General features: G+C 40.8%; 3 protein-coding genes across 3 annotated transcripts in view; 1 reads left to right on the top strand and 2 right to left on the bottom strand.

Annotated features, from left to right (window-relative positions):
- Positions 1-1,653: 1,653 nt before the first annotated feature.
- On the bottom strand, positions 1,654-7,731 carry LOC117675897 (TLR adapter interacting with SLC15A4 on the lysosome-like). The gene is made up of 2 exons (XM_034434958.3): positions 7,631-7,731; positions 1,654-3,986 (listed from the first exon to the last, which is right to left on the bottom strand). Exon 2 carries the CDS (start codon positions 3,936-3,938, stop codon positions 3,066-3,068), a length of 873 nt encoding a protein of 290 aa, XP_034290849.1. The 5' UTR covers positions 3,939-3,986; positions 7,631-7,731; the 3' UTR covers positions 1,654-3,065.
- A 4,998-nt stretch (positions 7,732-12,729) lies between these two features.
- Positions 12,730-17,343, top strand: LOC117675924 (SH3 domain-binding glutamic acid-rich-like protein 3). Its single transcript, XM_034434986.2, has 3 exons — positions 12,730-12,816; positions 15,534-15,701; positions 16,867-17,343. Exons 1-3 carry the CDS (start codon positions 12,769-12,771, stop codon positions 16,966-16,968), a joined length of 318 nt encoding a protein of 105 aa, XP_034290877.1. The 5' UTR covers positions 12,730-12,768; the 3' UTR covers positions 16,969-17,343.
- Positions 17,344-18,833: 1,490 nt separating this feature from the next.
- SH3BGRL (SH3 domain binding glutamate rich protein like) overlaps positions 18,834-22,486 on the bottom strand; it is a 38,200-nt gene continuing 34,547 nt past the window's right edge. Inside the window, exon 4 of the mRNA XM_034434987.3 lies at positions 18,834-22,427. Within this exon, the coding sequence (XP_034290878.1) occupies positions 22,395-22,427 (33 nt within the window). The 3' untranslated portion in view covers positions 18,834-22,394. The remainder of the gene's footprint in view (positions 22,428-22,486) is intronic.

Raw genomic sequence — 22,486 nt, 5'->3', positions numbered from 1 at the left:
GCATTTGCTAAAACTGCATTATTTGAGTAAACTAAGTTTTGTTCAGAGTTTGTGTGTGCTGTGTTCTTTGGGATCCATAGCTGGGGCAGAACAGGTATCTCTCTCTCTCTCTCTCTCTCTCTCTGAACTACTTCCATCTCTATTTTATGGCATACTTTAAACTTCTAAAAATTCTAAGAATTACAGCCAAGCGAACTCCCCTACATCTGGAGGCAGAAAAATGGAAACAGTCAAGAACACTGTTCTTGGTAACGAGCCTGAATAGCTCTGCAGACAAAGGCACTGTAATTTAACACCAGCTGTCTGCAATTAAAGTAAGATCGAATCTTGCCAGGCTCAAGGTTGACTCAGCCTTCCATCCTTTCTAAGGTAGGTAAATTGAGGACCCAGTTTGTGGGGGCAATAAGCTGACTTTGTATAAAATATACAAAAGTATGAAGGCTATTGCTTAACGCACTGTAAGCCGCCCTGAGTCTCCAGAGAAGGGCAGCATATAAATCAAATTAAAAAAAAAAAAAAAAACCAGAGAAGACACAGTACACTTAGAGCATAATTATTTGCCTTTGTAACCCTGTAGTGTTAGAGAGGTCGTTGGTGCTCTCTGAGCTTGGTCGGTTTTTTTCAGATGTTTCATTACCAAACTAGATAACATTATCAGTGCTGGTGCTCCAGCCCTGATGATGTTACTTAGTTTGGGTAATGAAACGTCTGTGAGAAAACAACCAAGCTCAGAGATCATTGAGGACCTTTCATTTCAACCCTGAGCTACAAATATTCTCCTCCATTGGCCTGTAGTGCTTATTCGCTCTCCTATAGCTTATTTCGCTCCCTTGTCCGTGGTACTTTGTTTCATTGTGAAACTGACCACTAGTCACAGCTGCTGAGATGGAGTTGGTGGTGTGAGATCTTTGAAGGTTCTTTAAGGCAGATGATTCAGTCTCCTTCCATTACAACTTCGGTTTGGTTTCCAATCAATATACATGTTAATGCACACATTACTTGTTATAAGAAGAAATGTTTTGAGAATTTCAGTGTCCTAATCACTAAAATATGGAAGTTATCTTAGGAACAACTTTCATTTGGTTGAACTTGAGGTTGGTCTGTCTGTCTGTCTGTCTGTCTGTCTGTCTGTCTGTCTGTCTGTCTGTCTGTCTATCCATCCAATCTATCCATCCAACCATCCATACACAGACACACACACACATCAGGAAAAAAAAGTTACTCTCTTGATTTTAAAGGATGGATCCATACTATGTGTTATTATTTCTGGAAAGCTTTTGTTTTTTAAAAATGAGAAAAAGACACATTATGTGACTGTAAGATCCAAACTTAATGATAAGCTCAACAATGGACTTAATTCCATATACATATTTATGCTTATCATAAGGAACGTTTCTTTTTTTAATTGAACAGAATAGAAACTATATTCTAAACTCTAAATCGATTTAGATCAGACTGGGGTTAACTATAGGGGTGATGATTTACTACAAGCATGTTCTTTTGTTTTCTTTGTATCTATTTGTATGTTTGTAATTTGTTTTATATTTGTGAAATGGCCAAAATGACCAATAAAGGTTCTATTGTATTTTAACTGTTGTTTTTGTTATATCTACAATAGTTCATTTATGATGATAATGCTGTTGTTTTTTTCTCCATTGGGTTGCCACTTTTTATTGTAGACTTCATTTTGTATTTCATTATTTTAACAATTTTTTTTTAAAAAAATCCAGAAATGGAGTAAAACCCATTCAAGCAAAGAAATCCAAGCTTTTGAGGATAGAAGAGTATTTGGGAAATTTGTAAAAGAAAAGATACGGCCAGTTAGTATGGATCAATTCATTAAAGAGTCTAAAAACTGCTTTGTTAGTATCTAAGAACTTTCCATTAGAACTGTATAAAGTCCTGAGTCATATTTCCATTTCAGGGGGAAAAATGGATCAACAATGAATTATATTAAGTGGTTAGAAACTGACATGTCAGAAAGCAGAAATCCAGTTTGTTTCTGTTCCCCTATCTTTTTTTTTAACCGGAAAATTAATGTCACAAGTTTTAAGGTCATGTTATGATTTCATAAATATCTTGCCATGAAAAATTCTACAATTTCCACTAGAATCCTTCACAACTTTCTCCAAATGCATTTCACTTTTTCCAGAATATATTCCTGATTATTTTTCCATATATTTCTGGAGAAATATATCAACTTTACAGGACAATGTTTTTGAAATGCCAAAACAAAAGGAGGGGATGGAAGCAGGTATGTTTGTAATCCAATCCTTAAACAATTACAACTCTCCCAAGAGAGTAAGTCTCTTATTGCTAATGTCCTACAACACCTTAAAGAATATTGTACACTTTAGAATTAAGTCAGGGTCAAAAATAGTTCCTACTTTTCTACCATCACTATTACCACTACTCTAGAATTCCTCTCCTAGAACTAAGGAGAAATTTCCTGACAGTGAGAACAATTAATCAGTGGAACAACTTGCCTCCAGAAATTGTAAGTGCTCCAACAATGGAGGTTTTTAAGAAGAGATTGGATAACCATTCGTCTGAAAAGGTATAGGGTTTCATGCTTGAGCAGGGGATTGGACTAGAAGACCTCCAAGGTCCCTTCCAACTTTGTCATTCTGTTTATCTGTTGTTTTGTTATTAGCTAAAAATCACTGATACACAAATGCAGCATAAACCCTAATGTAATGCCTAGGTTTCTTCCAAGACGTTCTCAAATTTTTTAATATACACCATAGGACTCCATTGTATATAGGTTGTCACCTTGCCAATGCTATACTTGTCAGTTGTCACCTTCCAGAAACTTAAGTGTAAATCTTGCCCATCAAAGCTTGTCCACTCTATTATTAAAGTTGACTCAGCCTTCCATCCTTCCGAGGTGGATAAAATGAGGACCCAAATTGTTGGGTGAAAATATGCTGACTCTGTAGACCACTTAGAGAGGGCTGTAAAGCACTGTATAAGTCTAGGTGCTATTGCTGTTAACCAAAGACTGTCCCATTTGTTTTGTTTGTTTTTTAAAGAATCAATTGCTTTCCCTCGTGGTGCACGTTGCATCACAGACATTTTCTCTTGCAAAGCGGGGCGGAGATCTGCAAATTTGGCGTGCTAAATTCACTGCTGTTTCCACCGCTAGTGTTGTTGTGCAAACCCAGACGAGCCAGAGAGTGCAACAGCGTTTGTTGGTGTCCATGAGACAGTGGGTGGTGGGCCTCACCGAGATTACTCATCAGGCCATTCGACATCAGGCAGTGGGTGATGGAATTGCAGTGAGTCAACTTCTCTTCCCAAAACTGTTTATAGACTTCCTGGATTTCCTTTTCCATGTGATTGTTAAGTAACGAGTTAGATAGGGGTTCCTTGCGGAGAGCCAGGCTGTTCTCCCCGACATCGTCCCCGTGCCCCAACTTTAGCCCCCTGGGTTTCTGTAATGGGAAGGGAGTATCTAAGGGGAGATCCGTCGACAAGAACATGGGACCAGACAATTCGTTATAAGTCTGGTCCACGATGTGATCGGAATCACGGGTATGGTCAGCGATATGATCTCCTCCGATATGCAGATCGGGATAATTCTGATAAAGACTTTGGCATGACCAAGATCTGTACAAATCCAGCTCTTTCCTACAGTGCTGCTCTTGAACTGGTACGCGCTGAGGAACGGACAGGGGTATTTTGTGGGTTTTGTTCCTTGGTGCATCTTGTCCAGGGATCTGCTGATGACGTTTTGGATCCATGTTTCTGCCATGAATCTCCGCCACCTTCTCAGCTGCTGCTCGGCTGGATTTCGTAAAGAGCTGTTCATTTTCATCCGTATTTGCAAACTGGCCTTGCCAAGTTTCTTGTCCAACGGGTTTCAGCAACCGGCCTTGGCAGGAGTCAAAAGGCTCGCTTTTATAGGCGAAGACAGTTATGAAGCTTTCTGCCAGCATGGTGGCTCAGAAGACAAATCTTCAAAAAAGACTACACAGAGAAAATGCCTTTAAAAAGAAAAAAAAATACACGGAGAAGTTATTTAGAGAAGGAAAGAGAAAACACATTCGGTTGTTTAATTCATTGTACCTCGGTTAAGATTAGAGCAAAATATCCTCAGCCTTCTTTAAACCGAGATCTTCCTGGTTTATTGGATTCCAGAATTCCCACATCAGCATGGTCAGTATGTAGGAATTCTGGTATTTATAATCTAAAACGTCTGGAAAGCGTCTCTTACAGGGATTAAATTTTTGCTTTTGCTTTTCTGCCCTGCCACTAATGCTAAGCAAAACATATTCTATAATCCTATTAATTTGGCAATCCATTACAAAACCCCAGGATGGTAAGAAGGAACATTAGAGAATCAGGATGTTCTAAATTATCCGGAAGAAACACTTAGAGAGCTACTCAGTGGCTCCACAAACACTGAAAATGATTTGGAGTTAAGCAAGCAAATGAAAAAGTATCGGTCTGTGGATATCGAATCCTAATTTATCATTGGCTGAGATCATGCATTCTAAGCCATGAATTATGGTTTGCAGATCACAATGGTTGGATTCACACAACACGGTATACCCTAAGTATGAAGGATTTGCTCACAAATTAGATCACTATTGGCTTAGCTAGATGAGTGAAGACTCTTACGAAGATGTTTGCTTTGCTTTAGCTCAATGCATTCTGTGAATCCATGTTATGATTTGTAGATTGTATTTTACATATTAGTCTGCCACACAGACACCCATCTGACTGCAGCTTGTTCAAGAAAAGCTGATTAAGGAAGTAACGTTTGATGCAATGTATATGTTGTTTTAGCCTCTGATTCATTTTCCTTAGCTGCGTTCCTATTGCACATATAAATCTTTCTTTGTCTTCTTTTTAAAGGAATTAGAAAGTTGGTACATCAATTTCTTTTATCAGCAAAACATATAAGACAGGCAAATTACAGTTTCTTCTTGAGAAAAGTTGAAGCTCAAGGTTGAACTCTGGGGTCCTTGTGCTGTCTCCCCTTCATTGTTTTCTTGCCAATGTTTCATTACCAAACTAGGTAATATCATCAATGCTAGAAGGAAGTGGGGAGTTGCTCTCTTTTTATATATTAGTGGTTTGCACTGTCGAAAAACAAAATAGGAAACAAAACACTTTCCCACCCACAATCAACACCCAGATAAGGACAGATTAACACCAAGATTAATACTAGACCAACAAACAAGAAGTAAACAATACTCAAATCAGAATAGAATAGAATAGAATAGAATAGAGTAGAATAGAATAGAATAGAATAGAATAGAATAGAATAGAATAGAATAGAATAGAATTTTACAAGGAATTTGTCTTGGTGCATATGCTCTCAATGTACATAAAAGAAAAGATACGTTCATCAAGAATCGTAAGGTACAACACTTAATGATAGTCATAGGGTACAAATAAGCAATCAGGAAACAATATCAATATAAATCGTAAGGATACCAGCAACAAAGTTACAGTTATACAGTCATAAGTGGAAGGAGATGGGTGATGGGAACGATGAGAAGACTAATAATAATAGTAATGCAGACTTAGTAAATAGTTTGACAGTGTTGAGGGAATTATTTGTTTAGCAGAGTGACGGCGTTCAGGAAAAAAACTGTTCTTGTGTCCAGTTGTTCTAGTGTGCAGTGCTCTGGTGTGCAGTAACTACTAATTCAGACAGACAAACAGTAAACAACAGCCTAATCAAGGAACTACCAAAAATACTCCCACTTACACTGATAGGACAAGCCATTTGTATATAAAAAGAGAGCAAATCCAACTCCCTTTGGCACTGATGATGTTATCTAGTTTGGTAATGAAAAATCTGTAAGAAAAACAACCAAGCTCAGAGACCACCAAGGACCCCACAGTTTCTTCTTTGCGTTAATAATTTCCTTCGGGGATTTATGAAAACAGGCCAAATGTGTCCATTCAGTCCAGAATTGCTATGAGAGGCAGCATATACATTTAATAACTTATTATTATTAATTCTCACAACTATTTTATTGCGATTCTCATTTCTCAAAAATAAAAAGGTTAACAGGAAATTGTGGTTGAGCATAGGAGGCTCACCCAAACCATCTTCCATGCGCGTAACAGTGATCAACCTAAGTGTCTCTCAACCTTGGTTAAAAGTTTCTCAACTTGGTGCCCTTGTTCTGAAATCTGATTCGAAGAACCACAAGCTGTGTAAAGTCCTGCAAGTTAAACAGCCACAATGAATTATCTTTCTAGGCCCAATTTTATACACAGCCTATCCTTCCGATTCTAGGTGGCTTAAAATAAAATAAAAAACACTTGATAAATGTATAAAAAGATCTATAACATTAATAAATATTTTTTTAAAAACTATTTGGAAAAAGTGCAAAGAAGAGCAACTAAGATGATTAAAGGCCTGGAGAACGGTTGTAGGATTTGGGTTTGAGTAGTCAAGAGAAAAGAAGGTCTAAGGGGGACATGATAGCAGAATTGCAGTATTTGAGAGGCTGCCACAAAGAAGTGGGGGTCAATTTATTTTGCAAAGCACCAGAGGGCAGGACAAGAAACAATGAATGGAAACTAATCAAGGAGAGAAGCAACCTGGAATTAAGGAGAAACTTCCTAACAGTGAGGACAATTAGCCAATGGAATGGCTTTGTCTTCAGACATTGTGGACATCACTGGAGGTTTTTAAGAAGACATTGGACCGCCACCTGTCTGAAATGGTATAGGATCTCCTGTTTGAGCAGGAGGATGGATTAGAAGACCTCCAAGATCCCTTCCAGCTCTATTCTGATTCTATTAGAATCTATAAATAAAGGTGTAGCCAGTAGCTGCCATAAAAACAAGTTGGAAGAGTCTCTTGAAGAGGATTATTTTTGTCACCTTCTGAAACATCATCAGGATGGGGGCAGAGGGGAGAATACTGTAGTCCACCAGGAAGGGACCACTCATGTGAAAATTTTCCCCTGTTTTGTTTCAAGGTGAGTACTGAATACCTTCTATTACACTGTCTAGGTTGGGCAGATTCTGTATAATCTCCCCTGAATTTACCCATGGCCTAAGTGATAAAGCCATACACTGTAGGTCATCACTAAAATATTGCAGGGGAATTCTACGGTATTGTCTGATAGCAACAGGTTTAACGTGGCATCTCTCTGGATAAAAGGACAGGTAAACGATAGGAGACAGAAGTAAATTTTGTACAATATTCAAATAATATAATCCAACAAGGTAAGACAGTAGGAATATGAATGGCTTAGTAGGAGTACGATTTGCAGATAAGCTTAGATTTTAATTTGTCACCGACCCTTTTTTGCATCCATGTGATACTGCCTGTAGAGATTACATTGCAAATTATATTTTTTTAAAAAGATTTTAAAACGTTAGTTCCAAAAGCTCAGCGATACTTGCAAATCCTACAATAAAGCAATTGGATCTCAAATTGTGATCATTTGGGGCCATCTCAAGATGGCCCCTTCAGTAAAACATATTCCCAATTACATTTGTATTTGTTTATTTGTATTTATTTCTTAAATGTATATGTCGCCCATCTCACTAGCGAGCAATTCTGAGAGGCTTACCACAAATACCCTGGATTCTAGCCTTAACGTATTTAAAATTACATAAAATGTTAACCTTCCAGTGTTTGCAATGAACATACCTTTTGCTGGTTACATGCTATGTGGGATCAAATAGGAAAACAGCCACAAAATAGAGACAAGGATGGTCCTTCTCTGAACTTTTTTTCAGAGATTGCACAGATGTGCTACTTTCCACAAGCTATGCTTGAATCTCTGGGATTCTGCAATGTTCACGCATTTAACAACAAGTCACTTCCAGTGGGGGGCGGGGGGGCGGAAACCTCTGTGGTCACCCTTCCTGCGATAGTAGATCCAAAAAAGGATCTGACTTTTAAAATCTATATTGTGTAATGAGGCAGATAAGCACTGTTCTCTTGTGACTGGGACGGTTTGCAGAACTGTATTGGAAAGAGGAAGAACAGCTTGATTAGGAAAACGAAAATGTAAATTGTTATTTTCTTTTCTACAGGAATTAAAGAGCCAGGCTGAATCCTGGAGTTATTATAAGGTGTGGAAAAGGGTGGAGAAGGAAAATATATAGAGCCTCAGCCTCAGGATGAATTTCCACATTTCTTACAGATCTTTACCGTGGTCCATTCTAGATCTCACCTGAATTATTCTCACGATAGGTTTAACAGAATAATAGAATTGGAAGGGACCTTGGAGGTCTTCTAGTCCAACCCCCTGCAGGAGACCCTATACAATTCCAGACAAAAGGCTGTCTAATCTCTTCTTAAAAGCCTCCAGTGATGGAGCACTCACAACTTCTGGGTCATTAATTGTTCTCGTGTAGGAAGTTAGCATCCACCCCTTTCCTGGAAGAATGAAATATTTTAGGAAATATTAAAAAGACAGAATATTATGTTTCCCTGGTTGAGAAATGGAGAAACATGTCTTAAAGACAAAGCAACTCCCACCTTCCTGCCTTTGTTAATGGGCCAGAGGCAGAAACTCAATCCTTGTCAATGGACCTTCATCTGCAACACAATGGGACCCATCTAGCAACAGAAACTCACCACATGGCACCTGGGAAGATTACATCAGCCAGCAAGGCTAACTAAGACCCCCACCTCCTGGGAGTCTGACAACCAATCAGGATACTCTTTTGGGGCCCCAGGAAATTCAAAGCCAGAGAGAGCATAAAAACCCGGGGACTCGCTGCATTTCGGCCCTTTTTCTGTTCAGGAACTCAAGCCATGCGATCCTGTCCACCATTAAACCATCTTTCCAAGCAGTCTCCATGTTTCCAGTATCTTTTTCCCCACTTGGAGCCGAACCCAGAAGGATATTTCTTCCAACACTCGCTGGCAGGAAATTTGTCCTTATTTCTAGGTTGATTCTCTCCTTGATAAATTCCATCTGTTACTTCTAGTCCTGCCTTCAGATGCTATGGAGAATAAGTCGACCCCTTCCTCTCTCTCACAGCCCCTCAAATATTGGAAGAATCCTTCCATTTCACCCCAGTCCTTTTCTTTGTTAGACTAGACATACCCAGTTCCTACAATCATTCATGTTTTAGCTTTGCTGCTCTTCTCTGCATCCTTTCTAGAGCCTCAACATATTTTTGTGTCATGTTGATTACAACGGGATGCAGTATTCCAAGTGTAATTTTACCTGTAGACCATACCACCTTAGTTATAACTCACTATTTTATTCATCATGGTTTAATACCAGGTTTACTATAACAAGCTTTGCTTAGGACAAATCATGTTGGGTTTTTTTTTAGAGTTACAGGCATTTATCCAGTAAAGAAACATAGCAGTTAGAAAGAATTTTCTCTGGACGCATAGTTAGGAAAATTTCAGTTATCTCCAAGGGTAAGTTCATTCATTCCTTCTGGATGTGCAAAAAGACTCCAAGCAAAGCAGCTGTCAGCATTCTGATGCTGCCGTAAAAAGGAGGAGACGAGGCTTGACTTTTCACCTACTTATTTTCTCTGTAGATAATATCCCCTAGGAGATGGGATGGGAGGGGGCATTCCTGTGGGCTGAGGTCAGAAGCTGGGGAGACTGACTTGGAAGATGGCCAATGAGAAGATGAGAATTGGGGAACGGAAAAGGAAGGGTTTGGGGGTCAGAGGGTTAGTATCGGCCACGACGAAGTCAGGGCCAGATCTGTCGTATTCAATAAATGGAATATTTTAGCAAAGATTAATTGTTTGGGAGTGCAATTTATTTGAGATGACATCGAAACCTGACAGCAGCACTGTTTGCATACCAGTATTTTATGCAAGTATAAGATTACTACTTGGGTGTTCAGGGTAAGCATCTGACCTGGTTGACACATCTTATTAAGGAAGGATTTAATCATGTTATAATAGGTAACCAAGCCACACATAATGCTACCTCATTCTGGATGGATTTTACAGGCGACTCTCAGCCCAGAAGCAAACCAACCATCTCAGAGGTCAATGTTATTTGTGAACCAGATTCTGTCACTTGAGTTTCCAGGGTTGTCCTGATGATAAAATGGAATGGCTAAAGAAGAATAACAGAGTGGGAAGGGACCTTGGTATTCTGTCCCCGTCTCACACACGCACACAAACAGACAGCTGGGGGTTAAATAAATTGGCAGACAACCAATTCTTCCGATAAGACGCTTGGCAGCAACCCAGTAGCTGCTTGCCAAGAACTTTACTCAATAAACAAAATACCCACAGTCAAGAATTGTCCAGTTCGTAAAATAAATCCAAGGCCGATAATGTTGTTTCCAGAGATGCAATGTGACTCGATAGTAGTTAGTTTTGTCCGTCACAGAGTCTGAATGGCCACCTCACCCCCTTTTATACCCTGTGGGGTGTGGTCCAGTGACTCAGCCTAATGTCTGGCACGCCTTTTCTTCTGTTGCGTGTGCTTATCTCTGCGACGCTGCCGAGGATCCAGCCAAGACTCATTACCCTCATCACTGTCCACTTGTGGCTGCGTGGACGTGCTTGGCCCCAGCCCTATCTCTTGCCCTTCAGCGGACACCGAAGGCATTGCCAGAGAGGAGGGTCCTGTAGAGGGAGGCCTTGCCAACTCCTCTCCTTCACTCTTGGAGTCCTCTCCTGCCGATGACACAGGCTCAGGTAACGGAGCCACAACATTTGGAGGTCTTCTAGTCCAACCCCCTACTCAAGCAAGAGACCCTAGCATTCCAGCCAAATGGCTGTCCAGTCTCTTCTTAAAACCTCCAGTATTGGAGCACTCACAACTTCCGGAGGCAAATCATTCCACTGATTAATTATTCTAACTGTCAGAAAATTTCTCCTTAGTTCTAGTAGCATTATAGTAGGAATTCTAGAGTAGTGGCAATAGTGATGGTAGAAAACTAGACTTGGAACGAAGTCTTGAGATCCTTCAGAGACAAAAGGTGCAATCAAGATGACAAAAGATAGAAAGTCCATTCAGAGAGTGGTAAGGACAGCCGAGAAGATTACAGGAAGCTCGATTCCCGTTATTCAGGATGCTGCTTATAAGCACTATGTGCTTAGAGATCAAAGTATTGTTAGAAACCCCCCACACCCACTTCATGGTCTGTTTCTGTTGCTCCCCTCTGGGAGGAGGTTTCAAAGTATTTCTAGCAGGACTTCCAGATTCTGTAACACAGGGGCAAGTTTCAAATCCTGTTGCTACCAGTTCTCTCGTGCGCGCACGTGCACTCCCACGTGCAGCGCTTCTGTACATGCGCAGAAGCATCCGGGCAGGTGGGTGGAGCTTCCAGCCGCCGCTGCTATCGGTTTTCCTGATCCGGTAGCAACCCACCACTACTGTAACAGCTTTGTTCCCTAGGCCATCCATCTGGTAAACTCGCAAGATTTGTGTCTCTTGCCATGTGCATGGATACATCCAAACTAAACTGTGTTGTTTCTCCATGTCATATAATGTATGTGGGTACATGCATAATTTTGTATTTATTTATTCATTTATCTTGTCATGTTTATGTTTATATTAGAGGTAGAAACCCTTTGAGAGCTGTATGCAACATAATTTCATTTTAATGTATGCTTATTAGTGTACATTCAAAGTGACAATGAAATATTCTATTCTATTCTATTCTAGAATAGAACAGAACAGAGAATAGAATAGAATAGAATAGAATAGAATAGAATAGAATAGAATAGAATAGAATAGAATAGAATAGAATAGAATAGAATAGAATAGAATTTTTATTGGCCAAGTGTGATTGGACACACAAGGAATTTGTCTTCGGTGCATACGCTCTCAGTATACATAAAAAGACAAGATACATGCATCAAGAATCATAAAGTACAACACTTAATGATAGTCATAGGTTACAAATAAACAATCAGGAAACAATATCAATATAAATCTTAAAGATACCAGCAGCAAGGTTACAGTCATACAGTCATAAGCGGGAGGAGATAGGTACTAGGAAAGATGAGAAGAATAATAGTAATACAGTATTAGTAAATAATTTGACAGTGTTGTGGGAATTAGTCGTTTAGCAGAGTGATGGCATTTGGGGAAAAACTGTCCTTGTGTCTAGTTGTTCTGGTGTGCAGTGCCCTATAGTGTCTTTTTGAGAATAGAAGTTGAAACAATTTATGTCCAGGATGTGAGGGGTCTGTAAATATTTTCACAGCCCTCTTTTTGACTCGTGCAGTATACAGGTCCTCAATGGAAGGCAGGTTGGTAGTAATTGTTTTTTCTGCAGTTCTAATTATCCTCTGAAGTCTGTGTCTGTCTTGTTGGGTTGCAGAACCAAATCAGACAGCTATAGAGGTGCAGATGAAATATTCCATTCTATTCTATTCTATTCTATTCTGTTCTGTTCTATTCTATTCTATTCTATTCTATTCTATTCTATTCTATTCTATTCTATTCTATTCTATTCTATTCTATTCTAATTCATCAAAGACACGTCTGGCCTCCCTTCCTCTCGTTGAATCCCAGATCTTCTGCACCCTCCTGCATTGCCCACAAACTCTCAGCCAGTCTCAGTGCCGGACTCCAACTCCTATCATTCCCTTCTTGCTAGCCGGGATGTGCAAGCGTCTCCAACACCAACCTAATTTCCGTTTGATGGTCTTTCCAAGAACTTTCGCCGCAGTTCCCCTCCGGCCCGCAAGGGGCGGAGAAGAGCAATAACCAGGGAAAGGAGAGACCGGGGATGGGGGGGAGGGCTGTTCTTTGAGTGGCAGCGCGAGCGGCCATTCTGAACGCAGGAGTCTCGCTGGCGGTTTTGTTCCCATAGCAACGGCGGCTCCGGGCCGAGCATGGCCGCCCTTCGGGTGTATTACACCAGCGTGACGGGCTCCAGGGAGGTGAGAGGCAGCCTGAGTGGGGCGGCCGCGCCCGAGAGCCCCTTACAAGCCGAGTTGCTTGGGAGGGCGAGCCTCTCCCAGCCCTTCTGCGACAGGTCGCCCTCCGCGGGAGTGCGGAGACTACAGGACTCATCATCCACAGCGCCTTCCTTGTGGTTGGGGTTGCAGGTCCCCTCCCCCTCCAGAGACGTGGGAACCACAATTCCAGTCATCCTCAGCGCCCTTCGCCTGTCTTGGAACTGCAAGCCCCGCCTGGTGCTTCTGAGATCACAGCTCCCATTGTTCCCAGCCCACCCAGCACTGTCTTGGGGTGGGTGGGTGTCTCAGAACTACAAACCCCATGCCTCTCCCGAGACTCTGGGATCCCAGCTCCCATCGCTCTCTGTGTGCTATAACCGCCATCTGTCCTCCAGAGGCTCTTGGATCACAGCTCCCATCACTCCCAGCCACCCTAGAGCATCCGTTGTGTGCCTTGGAACTACAAACTCCAGTATCCTTCCAAAGGCTTGGATCACAGCTCCCATAATACCCAGCCACCTTAGCATCTTTTGTGTCTCTCTGGAATACAAGCCTCAGCAGCATTCCAGAGACTCTTGGATCACAGCTCCCATCACTCCCAGCCACCCTAGCATCCGTTCTGTGCCTTGGAAAGATAAGCCCAAGAACCTTTCCAAAGGCTTGGATCACAGCTCCCAACATTCCCAGCCACTTAAGCCCCAGTAGGATTCCAGAGGCTCTTGGATCACAGCTCCCATCACTCCCAGCCACCCTAGCATCCAATGTGTGCCCTGGAAATACAAGCCCAAGTACCTTTCCAGAGGCGTGGATCACAACTCCCATAACTCCCAGCCACCTTAACATCTTTTGTGTGTCTCTGGAATACAAGCCCCAGTAGCATTCCAGAGGCTCTTGGATCACAGCTCCCATAACTTGGAAATACAAGGCCAAAATACCCTTCCAAAGACTAGGATCCCAATTCCCATCTCTCCCAGCCAACCCAGGACTTTCAGTTGAGTGTTGAAGTACAACCCTTGGACCTCTTCCAGAGACCCCAATTCCCATCACCTCTAGCCACCAGGCTGGGAAAAGCTGATCCAGGGCATCCTCTGGTGGGATGGGGACATCCTGAGTAGGGGATGGGGGTCAGGGAAGCGGATCCCCCAGACAGGCTATTTTGTATTCAAAAGATCAATAAAAGGCTTGCAATGAGATCAAGGTTGAGTAAGGGCTGTGAAATGCACAAACTTGGGTCTACAGGGGAGCCTGGAGAAGAGGGGCTTCAGGTCCTTCCCTCTGGGCTGCTTTGGAGCTCCTGAGATTGGGGACGAGGCAGCTCCACTTCACCCATGATGGCTTGCCATGCCTCATTCTCGAGCCTTGATTGACAGAAAGCAAACCCCACTCCTTCTTAGCACTCATCATATTACCTAGTTGGGTAGGGAGATGTCTCCAAGAAAGCAACGAAGCTCAGAAAGCACTAAGGTCCCCACAGTTCAACTCAGAGCTACAAATATACTCTTCCAATGAAGTAATATGATAATACTCATTGGAACCTTCTGTGCAAACCCACTGAAATGGGGCAGCCAACACCAGTGCTATAAGAGACTGTATATAAGACAGCAAATCCCACTCCCTTCTATCACTGATGCTGTTAGCTAGTTGGGTATTGAAATGTCTGCAAGGAAACAAACTCTGAGATCACCAAGAACTCCACAGTGTTCAAGCCTTAGCTACAAATACTATCTTCTATTGGTACCTGGATTGACAATTCAAGAGTGCCTGGGCATCTATATATCTGATGCATTTCATCTGAGGCAGTTTACAGATTTAAAGAAGTGCAAGTTGTACTATCATGTTTTTAATATAAATATATATATTATTCTATAATTTTACACCAGCATCTTCCATCTGCTAGAAGCAAAAATAATTCCTAATACAGGCATTCCATTCAAGGCACATTTTTTTTAAACATTCAAAAGCTACCACTCTTAAAAATAGTAATTTTAAAAATAGAAACACACAAACTATGGCTCAAAATAAATTAGTTTCAGAAAAAATCAGTAGAAATAGTACTACAAGAAAGCTGTGCCAAAGTTTTGATGTCTTAAAAATCTGCAGTTGTCAGAAGTAGTATACAGTCATGGGCAGACTTTAAAAAAAAACATTTCTGCACAAGTTTAAAAAATACTAATTAGTTGTCTGGATTCTTTCTTTTTCTTGTAGCATAATGATCTAAGAAATTTACGAGTTTACTTTAAGGGAATATGCAGGGGATTGTACCCTATATGTGGCTTTGTTAATGGATGCACCTTTGTTCTCTACCCTATTACCAAACTTTTAATTTAAAAAAGAATCCATTGTGATATAAAAAGAATCCAGTGACTTTACCTTGGCAGAGGGCAGGAAGGACGGAAATGCAAAATTACTAAAATTGGGTGGGTGGAGGGGGGGAAGCTGTATTGAAGGGTTATGCTCAAAAGTGGGCACGAACTCTGAGGAAGCTGCATCTTTAGTCCCAGCTAAAGTCATCCACTTTTGAACTAACTCTTTTTGATATAAAGTTAGTTTCCAGCACATCTAACTAAAACCCGGAATCGTCCTAAGCAGAAGATTAGGGCAGCCCCATGGTAACACTTGGATTTGAAGAAATGCTGTCAGATCTGTGACACCCCAAAATCTCTACCCTCCCTCTTCACCAAAACTGTCGGTATATCTAGGTGAAGCAGAGGCAGTCTGAGGTTCTTCGTATTCTGGATGGAAACCGCATGAAGTACCAGTTGGTGGATGTCTCGCTCAGTGAAACTTTGCTGCAAGAGATGAGGGACAAAGTTGGCAAGGCTGATGCAGTCCCACCCCAGATCTTTAACGGAGACGAATATTGCGGGGTAAGAAAAATCAGACTGGGGGAGGCAACCAAATTATGGATTCGGTTATAATGGCTGGAAAACAAGTTGAAGAGCAGGTGAATAAAAGCACACTTATTCAAAATGTATTTTGTATGTGAATATGTCTCGTTAACCTTCTCTCCCAAAAAAAGGGGGAAAAAATTCTGGAATTTATTCACTTCCTCCCATTCTTGCTTTTCTTCTTCCCTCATTGGTACCACCTCCAGCTTGTTTCTTCTTCGAACATCGCAATCATCCCCAGCGCAAGTTACATGTCGACTATGCTATTATTTCCAAATGGAAAAGGGTGGAGGGGAGGAAGGATAGGGAAAGGAGCCCTGGTGGCGCAGCAGACTAAAGCACTGTTATTAACACCAGCTGCCTGCAATTACTGCAGGTTCGAATCTCCCCAGGCTCAAGGTTGACTCAGCCTTCCATCCTTTCTAAGGTAGGTAAATTGAGGACCCGGATTGTGGGGGCAATAAGCTGACTTTGTATAAAATATACAAAAGTATGAAGGCTATTGCTTAACGCATTGTAAGCCGCCCTGAGTCTCCGGAGAAGGGCGGCATATAAATCAAAAAATTTTTTAAAAAGTGTGTGTGAATTACATTACATCAATGAGCTGTTATTTAGTCATCCAAAGTGCACAAAAAAACCAAACAATATTCCCATTTTTAGGGCTGACCTGCAAATCAGATTTGCAGAAAGGTAAGTTGTCCCTAGAGAAGGTCAGTTGGTTTGGCTTTGATTGGAAAATATTCTTGCTTGTATGTAGTGGGAATCACATATTTTTACCATCTTATCCCACCATAGAGCTTTCTTTTCTGCTTTCTCCTTCCAACAATCCAAATTGGCAAATAAAGGTTGATAAAGAGTTCTCAGACCATGATAACCTGTAGTATGGTTTCGTTCAGGTTAGCATGTTCTGTGAATCTCCTTGTTAATAAATCATGGTTTAATGTGATGTCTGTAGTCAGTGAGCGATTGGCACAATCCAGTAATTTTAGGAATGGAATGGCTATTTGAATCCAGGATCATCAGATTCAAGCTCAACAATAACAGCATTTTGAAGAAAAGTGACGTCCAGCTGAATGTGACTTTCATCCCCGGGCTCTTCTGGCTTCTTAACTCAGTTAACTTCTATCTTTTGTATTTGTTTCAGGACTTTGAGATGCTGTATGAAGCAACTGAAAATGAAGAAGTTAAGAAATTCCTTAAGGTAGCAGCTGCAGACAGAGTGGGAAAAAATGTGGCAACAATTTGAAGATGTTCCTTTATATAAGTGTTCAGTGCTTAAACCATGTTTTTTTTTAAAGTTTAAATAAAGGGAATTTTGTATGTCAAAGAAATTTAGCTCCCTGTGAAAGACATGGGAATTGCAAAAATTAATATCCACTGTATCAGCTTTTTGTGTAAGGTTTACTATGAGAACAAGGCAGTAATACCTTTCTCTAATAGTAGGAGAACACAACAAGTGAGCACACATTAAAACACGCCTACTTGAAATCTCTCCTACCAGATAGAAGGATTTTGACTAATTTCGAACACCAGAGTGAAAGACCAAATGGAATCTATCTTTTGAAGTTGTGAGTTCGGATACCGATATTATCTGGATGAATAAAATAATAAAGTAAAGTTACTCAGAGCTCTTGGGTCTCCTTTGAGAACATGATTCAAATATCCTGCAAACACATGCATTGTCTTTAGGTTGAATCAATCCTTGAATTGATTTAGAAACAGATTTTTTTTTCCTCCAAGTTTTTTTTAAAGATATTTCCGTACTGTAACATCCAAAAATACTGATTAAATCACCTTTAGTTTTCAATGGTCCCATTTCTGCTGGCTTTCATAACCCCATTACCTATGAGAAGTTATTGAAGAACGAGAAAATGTTAAAAGTATAAAGAGGATTCCTAGGCACTAAAAAGCTGGTGATCGCCATACCTGAAGCGAAAGCAGCAGTTAAAAATAACAATGATTGTTTTGTGTGTAAAAGGAGGAAAACTTTATTACGAAATCGCATATTATTATAATAGAAAACAGCAGAAGACGTGCAGCTTTTATTAACAGATTTCTGGAATCGGAAGCTGGTACAACGTCCTCATTGCCACAATTAAGCCCAACGTAACAGATCAGATGAAAATCCATCTAAAAATGTGTGATTCCTATGATATACTTTTTTTTTAAAAAAAAAATTCTGATTGAACTTTCCTAATTCAGAGCCCACGGCCATCATGAAATAGGGGAAAGAAAGGTTTCAAGGAGTTGTGAACAGCTATCAGTTAGGAAAAGGAACAGGACAGCCAGCCAAAGAGACTCAAGCGCAGTGGGATTACGAGAGAAAAACGGAAGTCATGAATGGATGGCAAGGTCTGATAGACCAGAAGATGGGTGATCAAAGGCCTGAAGCGGAAACTAGCAGAACCCCAGCAACAACAGACCACTAGTGCCATTCGCAGAGTTGCAAGATGCCGAAAGGGGCAAGGAGCTCTGGTAGAACAATGGTTAGAATGCAGAATTGCAGGCTAACCCTGCCCAAAGCCTGGGATTCGATCCTGGTGGAGCTCAAGGTTGACTCAGCCTTCCATCTTTCCGAGGTAGGTAAAATGAGGATGGCCCACATTGTTGGGGGCAAAATGCAAATCATGCTGCTAGATTGTAAACTGCCTAGAGCAGGGGTCTTCAAACTTGACAGCTTTAAGACTTGTGGACTTCAACTCCCAGAATTCCTCCTCCAGTCATGTTAGCTCAGGTATTCTGGGAGTTGAAGTCCGCAAGTCTTAAACTTGCCAAGTTTGAAGACCCTTGCCCTGCTGTGAAGTGCTATGGGGCAGTATATAACCCTAACGCTATTGTTAATGACCACAGCTCCACGTAGCAGACCAAGCAATGGCACTAGTTCAGGATAACAGCAGACAAAACAAAAGGACAACTGCTAATGATAATACGGCTCATGGGAATGGCAAAATTCCTAGGAGTTGGGAGTCCACAGGTCGTAAAGTTGCCAGAGTTGCCCATCTCTGTTGTGGAATATAAAAGATATAGCGTAGAGGACATCATACAAAGATGGATTTACAGGGTTAGTATAATAACAAGAGACTGCTTATAAGAAATTAAGAGTATAACAAATTTGAGTTAAAATATACTCATTTAATGCAAAATTAATGAGATTTGAGCACAGGATTACTCCAACAGGTATAGGAAATTAAACAATAGACTATAAGAGATAAGATGGTTGTCTAACATAGGTTTTCCAATAGCAATGAATTAGGAACCCAAGATATATTTAGATCAATATATTGGAGTGAAAAACTTTGGGGAACCGTTTTCAGCCACTGGATACAGGATTTGTCCCGTCTTGAGTTTCTTAACATCAAAACCCATCTCAAACCTGCAGGGTATTCTCTGTCCAATCTGAGCCCAGAGCCAGGACAACTAGGAATGATCATTTGTGCAAAAGCATATACCGTATAAGATGCACCTACCTTTTTTGGGGAGGAAAACAAGAAAAAAAAATCTGCCTCTGCTTCCCAACAATTTGCCTCCTTGCAGCAAACAGCCTGTTTCAGCTTCAGCACAGCTTGATTAGCAACCAACTGATTGTCGGTTGGATTGGTTTCCGAACCATTAGCTGTTTCAGGCTGCAGGGATTGCCATAGCCTATTGTCGCCTCTGTGCAACCCATTTTCTGCCTGTTCCGGGCAGCCGGGATCAGAATGGGCGGAAAATGGGACGCATAGAGACCGAAAACGGGGCGTGCAGGGCCTGAAAACGGGATGCAGAGGCCAAAAACGGGGCGCGTGGAGGCCGCAATAGGCTATGGCAATCCTTGCAGCCTGAAACAGCTGAAGGTTGGGAGGCCGATCCAAACGATAATCAGCTGCTTGTGCTAATCAGGTTGTGCTGAAGCTGAAACAGGCTGTTGGCTGTTTGCTGCAAGGAGGCAAATTGCTGGGAGGCAGAGGCCAAAGGATGGGGGCGGATGGATGGGGCTACATTCAGTGTATAAGACACACCCAAACTTTCACACTCTTTTGGGGGGGGAGTGCATATTATACTTTGAAAAATACGGATAGTATAAACTATGTAGAGATGGTCCTCTTTTGTTTTGAAATCCAGAACTGGTAAAACCAGACATTCTACATTAGCATTTCTCAATCTTGGCAACTTTTAAGATGGGTGGACTTCAACTCCCAGAATTCCCCAGTCAGCCATGATGTGGAATTCTGGGAGTTGAAATCTGCCCGTCTTAAAGTTGCCAAGGTTGCGAAATATTACTCTACATACTGCAGATTTCCAAAGAAAAACACCATACTAAACATCTTTCCGAAAACAGCACAGGTCAAACTTTCACACAAAAGAGAAGCAATTACTGTATCTTGACTCTCAAAGGCCTCATGAAAGCTAAGACAGATAAAAGAATGCAGACGTTATAAAGTTAGCCAACTCCTGCAGAACCTAGATTCTCGAGGGAACCATGTCAACTGGTAGGAATCCTAGATTTAAAAAAAAAACCTCATGTTGATTTGTGTATTTATTTGCATGTATTATTAAGTGGGGAAGGGAATATTTGGATGGAGTCGTCTACATTAACTTTGGTCCTCCGCACGGGCTAAGAATACAACGTCCGTGAGATAAAAAGGCAGCATACATCTATCTATCTGTGGAGTTCCTGATATTCCCCGAGCTTGATTATATCTGCATATGATTTGTTACGATTTTTTTTTTATATGCTGCCCTTCTCCGTAGACTCAGGGCGGCTTACAATGCGTTAAGCAATAGCCTTCATACTTTTGTATATTTTATACAAAGTCAGCTTATTGCCCCCACAATCTGGGTCCTCATTTCACCTACCTTAGAAAGGATGGAAGGCTGAGTCAACCTTGAGCCTGGTGAGAATTGAGCTCGCAGTAATTGCAGGCAGCTGGATGTTAAATGTTGCCTTAGTAGGAGGCATTAGCCTCCTACGCCACTCAGGCTCCTATTTGACTAAATAACCTCATCAATGCTCCTTTTTTACGTAGCTTGCCTTGCCAATGTGGTTGGGTGTGTGGTTTTCTCCTTGGTACTTCCTTGATTAGGGTAACATTTTCTGCTTGATTGTTTTTCTGGTGTTAATCCCTGCTTATCTAGTTCTTGGCTGTTGAAGGGGATGGGTTAATCAAAGAACTGCCAAGGAGAAAACCACTGCTCACCAACGCTGTGGCAGGGCAAGCTGATGTACCAAAACAGAAAGCAAACCCCAGACTCAATCTCACTGATGATGTTATCTAGTTGGGTAAGGAAACATCTGCAAGCAAACAACCAAGTTCAGTGTGCTCTAAGGTCTCCACAGTTCTACCCTGAGCTATATACATATATTCCCTTCTATTGGATGTATCTATCTTGATATAATTTGATTAAGGCTTTGAGATTCAGTTGCATTTCTTCAACTTTCCAAATCCACAGGAGGGAGACACACATTTTGCAGTATTACTTGTAACTAATATGTTTATTGGGGTGGGGGTTCTTGCCCATATCTATTGGCAAGTGATCGTTGTTGCACTTTGTGAAAATACTAGGAGTTTGACAAACTGCTAAAGGTAAACTTCACAGCATTGCAAAACCAGACTGAAAAATCAATGGAGCTTCCGGTATCATAGAGACCTACAAGCTTCATTCCTGCAAATGATTTTTATTCAGATTTATTTCATATTGGACCCTTGATTTTAACATATCTCATCTTGCACAGAAAACGTTTTACAAGCTCAATGTATCAAACTAAGTTTTATTCTAATTCATAATTACTTGACCTTGTTTCTTAATAATAATAAAAAAGAAAATAACAAAAGTATTTTGGCCCCGTATTACATTTGCTTCACATTCTAGAGAAATAAGAACTATTTTGTTGTTTTCGTAAATCCAGAGGGTTAGAAATGCACGTTTTACTGAGACTGCACAAAAATCTTGCCTTTCCCTAAGACAGTTATTGTGTTCTCATCAACCCTGGCAAATCCTGCCCTGATTCCATCAATGAGACTCCAATGGTATCAATCTATGTTACAAAAGAACAAAAGAACAACTCTATAAACATCCTAACCACATCAAGTTATTGCAACTTCAACTATGTGACATTGCAACTTTTTAGAAATAGCCATTAAAAAAAAAATCAACTTTAGGACATCCTATTTGTCATTTCGGGTTTTGAAGCAGGAGAGGCACTGGGGTTTATTAATAAACATTTTTGCAGCTAGATTTTCTCTGCATCTGCAAGTATAATTACAGATCTGTGTCACGGAGAGCAAAAATACAATGCTTTTGTTAATTTTACAAAAAAAGGGGGGGGTGAGGACTTTTATGTAATTGCCAGGGAATAAATCATATCCACTGCAAGAGTCAAAATTCAATCAAGGGTTTATAGAAGCTTCATTTAATTTCTCTCTCTCTCGTTGTGGCACATTTATATTTATTATTATTATCATCATCATCATTCATAATGATAATACTATTTGGTGTGGCTTCCTGTTAATCCTATACGGCAGAATATTGTGGAGAGCAGCCAGTAATTTTGGGGGGGAAAAACAAAACCTTTTGTTTCTTTTTCCTCCAAGCGCATTGGTTTTTGCTATTGTAAGGGAGAAAAGCTGTAGGATTTTTCTCTTTGCAGAATTTTTAAGGCTTGAGGCTGGGAGGAAGGGAGGGAGGAAGGATTCACATCCCTTGTTTTGCTAGTGCTTCTGCCTCCTGTGGAAAGACAATGAGAGAAATGTTAGCCAGGTTTATTTTTAATGAATAAAATAAAA

The sequence above is a fragment of the Pantherophis guttatus genome, chromosome 12 (assembly GCF_059756535.1).
Source record: "Pantherophis guttatus breed Tessera chromosome 12, ASM5975653v1, whole genome shotgun sequence".
NCBI lineage: Eukaryota > Metazoa > Chordata > Lepidosauria > Squamata > Colubridae > Pantherophis > Pantherophis guttatus.
The sequence above is the reverse complement of the archived record's forward strand: the minus strand, read 5'-3'. Positions and strand labels throughout refer to the sequence as shown.